At 42.2% G+C, this 12,571-nt stretch overlaps 1 protein-coding gene across 1 annotated transcript in view; it reads right to left on the bottom strand.

Annotated features, from left to right (window-relative positions):
- The window catches only part of GALNT9 (polypeptide N-acetylgalactosaminyltransferase 9), a 142,637-nt gene extending 131,414 nt beyond the window's left edge, over positions 1 to 11,223 (bottom strand). Inside the window, exon 1 of the mRNA XM_010199562.2 lies at positions 10,983 to 11,223. Coding sequence (XP_010197864.2) covers positions 10,983 to 11,223 — 241 coding nt within the window. The remainder of the gene's footprint in view (positions 1 to 10,982) is intronic.
- Positions 11,224 to 12,571: the final 1,348 nt, after the last annotated feature.

The following is a 12,571-nucleotide window of genomic DNA, read 5'->3' as shown; positions in this document are numbered from 1 at the left end:
CTGCTCAGCACCTCCAGTACAGTGCTTGTAACACAAACATAGCAATATGTAAGCCTTACAGGCCAGCTGACACAGGCACAATGGGTATCAGCATCCTTCATCAGCAGGTTTCTGCTTGGGGTAGTCACCAATGGGATTGAGTTTTGCAGATGCAAAATTTTGCAGCTAGCAGTAGCCTCATTTTACACATGGCTGGATGGCTGGAAATCTGCCTTACAAGGAATCTATAAAGCAACTGCAAATTTTAATCCTGAGGAAGACTAACCTTTGGGTTATACAGTGCTATTTCAATTGGGGATATTTTTAGACTTATCACTGCCTTCAGTTCAGTATGCACAGGAAAGAATACCACCAATCTTTTCTACAACACAAGGCTTGCTTGAAAATGAGTTAATATAACAAAAAATGCATTTTTATTTACAAAAGCTTCACCTCCTAGAGGCATATGAGAACTGTAGAAAAAAATAAACTCAATTTCCAAAAGGGCAGCAAGGCCCCATTGCCAAATAAAATACAAAACCAGCGTAAAGAATCCCAATGAAAAACAAACAATTAACCCCAGCACCCCACCAAAAATGCCAGAGACAAAACAAGAAGCAAACTTCTCCAGTATTGCAGGAGAAGGCTTCCCAGCTGTCACGGTGGGTATGTTCCAAGAGAAATGGGCTCCTGTGCAGCAAAGCCTCTGCTGCTTTGTGAATAGTACAGCAGGACCTTGGCCAGGATGATAATCTGGGCTGTTCAAAACAGGAATTGGAGACTGTGTGTGACCTTGCCCAAGTTCCAGTTTTGATGCATTCAAAAGTTCTCTTACACACTGAAGATAACTCAGGATGAGACTAGTCAACAGAGGATATCGAAAGGGTGAGAAGGAAAAGTCCCACCCTTGCCTTCAAGACTGAAAATATTTGTCCACATAAGACCCACAGCTCTAAAGAATACAGCAGAGGTCTTATTCTTGACCTAAGAGAAAGTTATATGACTGTTCTTTTGTCGTTTTTGTTTTAAATAACATATTAGTGGTTAAAGCATTCAGCAAGGACTCAGACCATCCATATGCATTTAATTGCATATGCACATTGAAAAGAGTTATTTAATCAAATCCTCAGGAAAAGCCCAGTGTTTGGATCCCAGTTGGACTCCATGAGTTAGGCACCAATTCGCCCAGTGCTGTCAAACGGAGACAAAAATTATCACAGACAGAAGCAGACCTCAAAAGTGAAAAGCAAAGGGCTTCTACCTGAATGCACTGGCTGAGGACTCATGGGGGGGTTGTGTCCAGCAGCACGTTACAGACACAGTGTGAGAGGAGGATTCAGTTTTGCTCCATGGTAGGTAGATAGTATTGTGCATTGCTGTGGAAATAGCTAAATCAATCTCTGAACAAAGCTTGCTCAGATACTAGGAGCGAGACAGTGACAGTAAGGCTGCTGATTTGGCCTCCTGGTCTGCATACTTCCTTTTGCAAGACACAAACTGGAGCCAAACTGCAAACACAGACGCAATAAAAGACTAGTAGAAGTGATCAGAGACAGAAAAACAAAGCTCATCAGATCTCTACTAGAAAGAGGAATCACTCCCAAACCTTCAAGGAGGAAGGATCCTGTTCTCAGCCGTGCTAATGTAGTACAGGAACACAGCATTAATTCATCCTTTATATTGCATATACATCATCATATCTAGCCAATACACTGTTCATGCTGTGGCAGAAGTACCTTCATTTGGCCAAATTTACTACTGGAGTTACTATGCTGATAACGTCTGGCTGTGCTGATGCTTCTGAATCAATAGCATAGATTAATTTAGGCAACTGATTTCAATAGGACTAAGTGCATGAGTGAGCTGAGGAGAATTTGGATCATTGCTGTAGGCATAAAAACCTATTTGAGCAAGTTATTCCATCCAACCAGTAATATCTGTCACTGTCCACACAACAAGCTGCTGACAGCAGAACAGGGCTTGGCAGGATCTGTGGTTTGCTTAGAAAGCAGTGTGAGATTTGCATCTCACTTGCATTTCCAACTAAACACAACTGATGAATTTATCATAGACATAATTTTTAATTGTTCTCCCCAGGAATAAAAACTAGTAACACACTGGTAATCTCACAAAGACCAGCTCTGTACTTCACGGACCTATGAAGTCTATGACAGAGGGTGCCCCTTACAGGCATTCCTGCACAGTCTAACAGTCCTACACAAACCTTTGTACTTGTATTTCACAGTATTCGAATATTTCAAGAACTTCACAGAAGAGAGACACTTGTCAGGATCCATTTTCTTCCCTGATCAGTTATCAGAGGGGGGAGATTTTTTACGCTGCTTACACCAAGCAGAGATTCAAATGCAACTCCAGCAAAATAGGTTTGAGTCATGCCATATAAAGCATGTAAGATCCTTACCCGAGTGAGCACTTATGAGCACTCAAGTAAACTGGACTGCCTGTATAAGTAGCTCTGAAATGTAAGTAGAAGGTAGACAATTGAGTTCCATGGCTCAAATTTTCTCCTCACCCTCCTGCCACAGCTAACTGACTGAAGGAAGACTTTTGAACAGTCAAGTAATTGTTCTCCTGGAGTAGACTCCAGTGGCACACATAACAAAGGCTTTTACATCAGCAAGTTCTTTCCACTGAGGTGTCTTGGCCTTGCAGGATGGAGGTGTCAGGGATCTGTTGGGGGATAGCATGGCATTTCCCAGTGGCTATTCTATCCAGGGGAGATAATGACATTACAGAAACAACTTGGGAATTTGCTCTAACATTTAGTCCATGAGGTTAAGTTTGAAGCAAATGCACTAAAGAATCTCAGGGCCTCAGTATGTTCCTTTGTATTTTCATCTATGGAGTTTGGGTTATTTAGGTATGATTTTTAGATGATGCTCTGAAATAGGTAACTGTATCCTGTAGTATTGTGGCATCAAATGCCTCTGCCTGACACAACCATTTTTAAGCAGCAGTGCTTGGAGAAGCTCTTTCAAAAGCTTTTCCTTGGTTTAGTTTCCTTAATCATTGCCCATTCTCCTAGGATGACATGCAAATTACAGCTCAAGTATTAAAAGTATAAATCAGACTGTGGTGCAAGTAAAAGGGCTTCTAGAGAATAGCTCCATAGGAGGTGGTGCAAGGCTTAACATATTCAGAAATCTATATTCTCACCTTTTCTGAAAATGCTTTGCTCATTTAGACAACTCTTCAGTCTCTTAGAAAACTATGCATCCACCCTGCTCCTGATGACAAAGCAGAATCAATCTATTGTCTCCTCAGCTATCTACCCTGCAGCTGCCCTCAGACTCTCCTCCAAAGCCAGTAATCAAAGACATACTTGGAAAAAAACCAGAAATGCCAGTCTTTTGCCATTTGTCAGAGATTCCCAGCACCAACTCTTTTCTACTGCATTGTTTCACTGAGGACTTCTCTTTTCTGAGGATACAAAACAATACATGGTCCCAGGCTCATCCTTGGCTTGAGAGCAGATCCTTGTACATATAAATAAAGAGAGAGCATATTCTTATGTATATAAATAAAGGGAGAGGCAGGTAGCCACATTTGCTTCACCATACAGCTTTGCCAGACTAAGCAGAACGCATACAGAGTAATTTAGCCTGAAGGTGAACAGCAAGTGGGTTTATTTTATCCAGAGGACATCCATTTCTTCCAACAAGACCAACAAACTTGTCTACAGAGACTGAAGTGAGCCCTCTTGACACATGTTTCAGCAAGATGACATAAAAGGCAGAAGCTAACGCACATAAAATTATTCAGAAATTAAATAGCCTGACAAATGTGGTAAGAGGAGTAGGAAACTATCACAAGACCTCCTCCAGATGTTCCACTGGATTTCCCACAGAAAGTGCAGCTACATTGTCTTTCCATGCATAGCAATGAGTCCAAGTTAGCTAAACCAGCTTTTTAGCTAGTGCAAATAAGGCTGGACCCAAGGTTTCCGTCCTAAACTATTCTGTGAACCACAGACACACAAGCCCACTTCCCTTACCATGGAAGGAGAATGTCAAATAGAGAGATAAGAAAGCAGAACTCAGCCCAAAAACACCACTTCCTTGGACATCTACAGACTTGTATATACATACATGACTCACTCTGCTTAGATCTACACCAGGTCATGGGTGTGACATCACTTAACCAAGCCAGCTGGGGAAGCTCAATTTGAAAAAAGCACTGTTTTGCCATAAATCCGATCCTCGGTTCTCTCTGTTTGAGATGACCTCTTTTTCATGCAAATGAAGGCCCTTTCCTACCACTTCAGAGCTCAAAAAACCATGGCCAGAGAAGTCATACAGACTATCCATGTCACATTCTTTCATACTACCAATGCAGATACTGTAGGCAACAAAAGAAGACAGGCCAGAAATTAGAAGTAAGCCAACACTGAAAAGATGAAGCCTACCAAACCTTATGGTGCTCCTCACCAGGTAAAATTCCATACCCCTCATTGTTCTGGAGAATTTGCAAATAAGAACTCAAAAGCCTAGTAGATTAGACTGAGAAATAAATGACAGAATCTGGATTGTTTCTGTCACCCCCAGCAGTACTACCATGTGTTTAACCTAAAAGTAACCCCAGCTAAATGAGAGGACCTTAGAACAACATCATGCCACTCCCTGATTACTCCCTTTTGTCCCATAAATCAAGCCAGTCTTGGTCCAGGAGACAGGGTTGCTACTGGCAATTTTTATGCTCTTTTTATGCCCTACAGGACTTCCTGAGTAACCAGAGTCAACTGTACTCTATCGTGTCTCCAAAACAGTCTGGGAAACAGATATATTGCAGGACACTGGAATGGATAAAAACTATAGGATGGAAATACAATTTTTGATCTGTTTGCACCTGCCATACTATCCTTAGAATGAGTTTTGCCTCCACCTATGAGGCTTTCAGTTATTCACAGACATTTCTATGGCACCATAGCTTTGGCTTTTAAGAAAAACAGACACAAGTAATATACACATCCAATTAGCACTTAGCTGCTTTAGCCCTGTGCTCTCAGGAGAAGATGACTTTGGGTCAGTGGGAGGATCTCTATCTCGCTTTCACTCTCAGAAGCCAAAGTTCTCTTATTTCAGAGCAGAGTTTTGATCAATAAGACTACAACAAGGTTGGAAGCCGCTCTGCTGTCATTGGCTTTCTTCCTTCCTGTTATCCAGAACACCACAGGCTTTTTTTTTTTGCTTTTCAGTTTGTTAGTTTAAACTAAGTGATGGAAATAGCTACCAAGTCAAACCCCACAAATAATAACAATAATTAAAACGTTCGCCAAGTATACTGAGAAAGGGAGAATGAGTACCCATTAATAAGGTTAGAAAGGGACATTAATAAAAGGAAGATTTGTTAAACATGACTCATTTCTTTTCCTTCCTTTCATAAATCTTATTATTTCCTTGGAGAACAGCCATGCACTCAGTGGTTGGAACTGCATTCTTAAATGATGCTCTTGGTTTAACTACTACTTGCTTTTACTTCCTAAAGATTCAAATAACCCCCCAGCCTTAATGCAAAAAACAACTCCATCCCCCACTATCAAGGGTATTTAAAGACGGGTTTTCTAATCCTCTGAACCTGTTATGGTGCTTATAGATGTGCAAAAACCACACTGCAGCTCTTGACCATAAAGATGACAGAGCCATATTTGCTTTTCCAACTTCAGCCACATCTAAAAAGAAATGGAAAGAAACTGAACTGCAAAACCTCCTGAAAGGCAACAGAACCAACACTAGTCAAAGATTTTTTTTTCCACCTCTGTAAACACTGCATTTAATCCTATATAGGACAAGTGATTCAAGTTCTACACAAATAAATGAGTCGATGATAAAATTACCACATGATCTTTTCTGTCAAAACAAGCTTTCTTCCCAGGTATAAGTGCAAAAAGCAGAAACATTACATTACAGTATATGAAACACAGAATACAGGGAGAGACTTTAAAATTACTGATGTGCAGCTGGAATGGAGATATATTTTTTATTTTTGTCAATATTTTGAAGATTTGATTACCTGTTTTACCCTTTTTTTTCTACCAAACCTTGAGACCTTTTCTTCCTAAACTACCTAAATAAAGTAATACTACTTCAAATACTACCTTATATTTTCATAGGGGCTATACAAATATTGACTTATGACATTTTCTTCCCTTATTTTGGGATATAAAATCTTGGCTTTCCTGAAAGCACTGATTGTGAGTTTCCTCAGCTACATAAATCAAGACTAACACAGCTAAAGCCAGTGCGAAGTGGAAATTGGTCTTTTGGACTTGACCATCCCTTTGCAACACAGAGGGTCAGGCCTGTAATAATGGTTACTTACCCAAGCTTGGGCAGCTGATCCAGAACAATTAAAAATACTTGCTACATGCTGTGTGGGAAACCGATACCCTTCAGCTTAACTTAAAACAAACCAAAACAAAACAAAAAGCAGTTGATGTTTTTCACTCCTGCCTTCACTAAGCCCAACTCTGTGTTTCTTTAAAAAGTCCTCAAAATGAGACCATGTGAAGATGCTTCTCACTAGGACAAGGGAAGCACGTAGCTGACAGCAGCCCCCACAAAGTAATACTTTTGGAGATAATTATGTGCTAATTTTGTCTGATGCATGTTAACAGCAGACCATAAACAAATTCAATTGAAATACTTATAACAAGAGACTCTGTATGTAGGCATAAGAAGGAGCAGTTTCATTCAGGCAAGGCTGTAAGTCCCACTTAATGTTCCTGCATGGATGTGGGGTTTTACTTCTCTTCCCTGCAAGGAAATTGCTCTTCAACCAAAAGTTGCTAGCTGTAAAAGCTTTTTTTGAACAAATCTGATGTGGACATTCACATGATTCATTTGCAGCCTGTTCCTAACCCTTATTTTCAATATGGAAATTTGGAACCATTTTCAACCAGTCCCAAGTCCTGGGAAGAATAAACTATCCTTTTAAAAATACTACTGTACCTTTTAAGTATGCAGATTGCCAGCCTGAATTTTAAATGCAATCACTTTCCCTCCAGTATGCTCTAAAAATCAGGACTCACAGTCTGCACGAATCAGTTCTCTGCATCCAGGACCTACCATTTCCATCATTTTAAGCCTGTGTGCTGCAATTATGTGAATTGTCCACTTTATCCCCCAGCCTCCTCCATGAAATGCATATGCAATATAAAACCCATTTATCATACTGGAAATGGCTATTGTATTTAATCTTCCCAAAGAGAGCAAAATCAAATTACTATGTGTAAAGAATGATAATCTGTCAAATTCAAGGGAATACTCTGAATTCATCCCTCCACATCTGCAATAGAACAGGTCAAAGAGGTCTACTGTAGAAGAGACGGGTAGGAAGACGTGATGTGAGCATAAATAATGAGAAGTTGAAAACTCTCTTAATCTTTGCAGATTGAATGAAATCTAATTACGTGCTGTATTGATTGTTGTGTATTACTGGAAAGAGACAGCAAAAAGGGAAAAAGGCAATTAGAGTGAAATTGTAGTCTGATCCTTCAATTGCTTTTGGCATGAAAGGTTATGCTCTACTTGGGGCATCAAAAATTCTTTATGGTAAATCATTAGCAACAGACTCAGATGCCAAACTGATTAGGGGAAAAAGTCATTCTTCCTCCCCAACTCCCTTCCTAAAAAATAGAGACAAAAGAAGAAAAATACCAAGGTGTTAACATAATGCCATTTCATTAATTGCTACAAAGTCTTTCTGGCATTGGTTCTGTGTAGACTGACAATAAATCATATTTGTCAATAAAAATACCAGAGTAAAAGTGAAAAAAATACAGATTGATGAACTAGACCTAGAATAACTCACTTTTTCAAAATAAATGTTGCACTTAAAGTCAAATATTAAGAGGTAATATAAAGTTTCAACAAGGAAACCCCACAGACACATTGCTTTGCTTTGCTTTCCTCTCTTTTTGCATGCTCTGTTCATTTACTTTCACCAAAAACAACAGCAGCTGAGCTTTTGGAAATACTATTTTTTCCTAAGTTGATAAAAACGCAAAGCACGAGCCAATTGAAAACTATTGTTTGGGTGTATGTCTGCATGACTCTGCAGGGAATCATGGCAATGCTCATTCATACTGTTCTAAAAAGTCTTGTTCTGCCAAAAATAATTGCAAGGACCAGCTTTCTATTGACTTTCATGCATGATCCTCTGTGTTCCACATGCACCTCCATGGACATTGTATGCACAGTTTTTATTCAGACTGAAAAGTTAATGAGTTCTCTAGTGATCAGTTTTGTTTTGCCTCTTGATAACACTTGTAACATTACTGCTTGTGTTTGTTTTTCCTTGCAGAAGGTACACTTTCAAATAACATGTCTTTGCATGCAAACGTGACAAAACCAAAATTCTTCATAGACACAGCTGCAGGGCTTGTCTCTCACAGAAGGGTCTTTCCATTGCACTGGATCTTCAATAGAGTAAGGTCTTGGCAGTTTAAGACTAATTTGATTACAACAGGAAAATAAAATGAAAGAATACTGAGATGTTATTACCAAAAATATAAGATCCTTAATAGGTGGGTCTGAACTTGCTGGTCTCAAAACAGAAAGAATCAAGAGTAGAAAATTGTACTACTGATCTGAACAGACCTATGGTAACAATAATATTGAGCTGGACTCAAAGTCCTGGGGACTGCTGGAGTTCTGGGTATGCAAGGAATTAGTATTCCCTATGAATAAAATCCATCTATCCATGTCTGTCTCTCGAGATAAAAGTGACTTTGACCCACCTCATGAAAAAATTACCTCCAAGAATGCCTGAGATGGTTCTCTAACTTTGTGATAAAATAGTATGCAATATAACATCTGAGAAAACTTGCTCAACATTAGGATGAAACTGCACAGCTCCAGAGAGAATGCTTCTGTAATACTAGTCATGCTGTGAGACACCGTAAAGCATTGTTGGAGACAGACTCCCTTGAATCAAAATGCTGCCAGAGCAGCATTTCGCCTATTAATGGCCTAAGTAATGAGTCATTAGATTAAAAACAGAATGCCAGTGAGCTAAACCCAAACATAGATGCTTGATCCTGATCTTACTTACAGTGATGCAACCAATGATTTCAGTGAAGCATCTCTTAATTTTTTAGGACTTTTTGGTTCTGTTGCCACAGGATGAAAAGAAAAACAAAACAAGAAAGTGACAAAGTATCTTTTCACAATGATGATGAAATAATTAATGTACCACTGTGTAATAAAAAACCCAACTGGGTTAGAGAGAAACTGAAGGGAAATGAATAGGAAATCTGAACAGCTCAGCTTGAAAAACTTTCTGTATTTTCCCCTGTAAGAACTTACAAGAGGAAGAAACTACCTGCACTGTTTATTATGACCTAAAGAAGCAACATAACATTTAAGTTCAAGTAATTTCACTATGAAGTTTCATATCCCGTAAACCAAACTAAAGAAGAAGAAGAAAAAAGTCCTCAAAATAGATACACACTTTACAGAGAATTTACTGTGAAGCCATGGGCGTTATGTGCAACGGTGCCTCCCTCCTGCTGATCCTCCAAGGGATGCTATGCTAAGATGAACCCAGAGCAGGAAATCCTATCCAAAGTCTCACCTAGGAGGAACAGCAAGAACAAATCAGTTTGGGCCAAAAAAACCTCATTCATTTGAGCTTTGATGGATACAGCTCAGCCACTGATCTAATTTAGTTTGGGAACTCCTTGGCTTTGTTGAATTTGGGAGGAGGATTTCCCTCTAGAATCCAACATTTCTTAAAACTGTTCAAAAAATATAGTTAGGAAACACAGCTGTTGACACTTTCCCTCTAATTCATGAATGTGTATGTTGGTGACTAACACCTACACTCCACATTCCTCTTCTCTCTTCCCTATTTTATACAGATGAGCGCGTAAGGGGATGCCCGTTCTATAACTCTTGCTGGCATAGACTGCATAGTAGCCTAAGAGTCTAACCTACTTAGATTCATACAGTCATTCAGAAAGCAGTAATAGGAAGCATACTTTATCCTAAGCCTCCTGTCTGTGTTTTGAGACTACAGCAGCCTTTGTTAAATCAACGTTACGACTAACATTTTCACAAGCAGCCTAGAAGCACATTTGGTATACTTAAACACATTTACAGTGGAAGTTTTATTTGGTGCTAGACACTGAATGTTACATTTACGTTATCATTTCATGTAAAAGTCCACTCCTTCAGCATCTTCTTGTCCAAAGCACTGATGTATTTAATCACATACTTATTTCTTTGATGTTCCACATTTAGAACCTTATGAATCTATACAAATACAAATGCACTTGTTTTGAAGAATTAGTTTCTATATGAAACGTTAGTTGTCCTCTAACAACTTTTATAGCTTAGCCTGTTCTAACTACCAGGGAAAGATTATTTGCTTAACTACCAAGATTTTTCAAGGCTGGTGAATTAGAACAGAATGTCATAAAAGGAAGTGGCGGAAGCCTCCGCTCCTCGCCAAACGTAGTATCAAATTTAAATGACAAAATCATTCAAGAAAACATCTGGGTGGTATGTTTAAAGAGACCATTAAAAGTACACAGCATAAGAACTCGGCAGAATTTTTTTAGAGTAGTTCCAAGACAAAGCGTACGACTTTCAACTGCACCCTACAGTGTATTTGCTAGACAAACACCTACCCATGCAGAGTTAGTAGATCCAGGCAAACTGTAAAACCTGATACACTTCATCGGGGTTTCCACCAATTCTTAAACCCATGAAGTCTACAGCCGCCTGAACTTCCTCTGTTGAGGAAGTCCCGACTTTGGACTGAGAGTTAGCAGGGAGTGGGGGAGGGCGGTCAACAAATCCTCTCAGCAAAACCCTGCAACTGTCTCTTTCCCTTCGTTTTCAGCACTTCGCTAACGAGCGGTGTCCGGGCTTCCCTCCCCTTCCGGAGAGCACTTCGGGTGCTCTTCCCCGATCTGCACACCCTCCCAGGACACAGGGCACCGCGGGACCGGTGCCGCGCCCCCTCCCAGCCCTCCGTACCATTTAGCTGGTTGTAGACCACTTCCTCCAGGTGGTCCAGGCGCTGCAGGATGGACTCCCTGTCGCCCAGGCTGCCCACCTTGGCGCCGCGGCTCCTGGCCCGGCGGTCCGCGCTCCGGACGATCTGCACCAGCTCCTGGGAGCGGTCCTGGATCCTGCAGTACACGGAGAAGAGGATGATGCCCACGAAGACCAAGATGTTCACCGTCAACAAAGTTTTGATTTTCCGTGCCACCGCCATGGGAGCCGCGGGCGCGGTGGCGGGGGGCACATCAAGGCGCGGCGGCCGGCGGCCTCGGCGGCCACCCGGCGACGGGGCGCGCCCGGGGCGCGGAGGGGCGCGGAGCGGAGCTGTCCTTCAGCACCGCCGCGCCGCTCCCCGCCCGGTGCCCGCCTTCGCCCCGCCGGGGCCGCGCCGCGGGCTGGGCGGCATGGAGCGGGGCCGCGCCGGGAGCGCGGAGCCGAGCGGCTGCCGGATGCCGAACCGCCGCCTCTCCTGCTCCCGCGGCTCCCGCCCGCTCTCGCTCGCTCCCCGCCGCCCCAAACGCAGAGCGCCGGTGCGGAGTGACGTGCTCCGGGGGATCTCATCTACATGCACACGGCGGAGCCGCCGTGCCGTGCCGCCCCGCCCGCGGCTCCCCGCCCCGCATCCCGGGCCTGCGGTGCGGCACCAGCTCTTGCCGCTGGCTTTCAGCACGGCGTAACGGTGAACGAGCCAGGGGAGCTGCGTGCTTTTCTCCCACGCAAGACACTAGTGGCCATTTTCTCTTCATTGCCCACCTAAGTGGGGCCCTTACTCTGCCCAAGCAGGGCTTCAAGGAGCTCCTGAGAGCAGACACGGCAGAGGTTGTCCTTGTCAATGAGTGCACCCCTGGAGAGGAGGTGATGCCCAACCTGCCTCACGGCAGAAATACTCTGAAACAAGTATACATGCTTCCAGCAAGCCAGAGAGCTTTGCTCTGTGGGTTTCCCAGCAGCCAAAAGTGCAACATTGGGTAATGATCCCACCTGGAAGGGACCATGGCTGGGACTGAAAGTCCTTTAGGTATTGGAAAGTTGCAATAAGGTCTTCCTAGAGCCTTCTCCAGGCTGAGCAACCTCTGCACTCTCTCAGCCTGCCTTCATAAGAGAGGTGTTCCAGCCTTCCCTTGATTTCTTTGGTCATCCTCTGGATCCACTCCAAGTCCATGTCTTTCCTATCATAGAATCACAGAATGGTACACAGGTGTAGAAGAGCAGCCTAAGCCCTTTTCTTAAGCATACATCTCGTGACTGCCAAGGTCTCTAAACTTTGTATCTATAGACATTGAATAAGTCCTTTCAGCTGCAAGCTTCTCCATATTCACAGTGGGGTCATCCATTGTATAATATGTCCCTTAGGAGGTTTCATACCATAATATAATCCTGTCTGGGGGAATTTTTTTTCCTCCTTTCATCCTTCCTTTCTTAATTTCGAAATCTTGATTTTAAAATCCAGCAAAAGTTACAACCTCCCTTAATTAACTCTAATTGAGCAAGGTTTGCTCTTGATTTCCTGAGGTGCAAACAAACTCTCCACTGCTGTGCCACTTCTCACTGTCCTGTTGTTC

The sequence above is a fragment of the Colius striatus genome, chromosome 17, assembly GCF_028858725.1.
Source record: "Colius striatus isolate bColStr4 chromosome 17, bColStr4.1.hap1, whole genome shotgun sequence".
In the NCBI taxonomy this organism is placed as follows: domain Eukaryota; kingdom Metazoa; phylum Chordata; class Aves; order Coliiformes; family Coliidae; genus Colius; species Colius striatus.
Note: the sequence above shows the minus strand (reverse complement) of the source record. Positions and strands in the feature narration are given on the sequence as shown.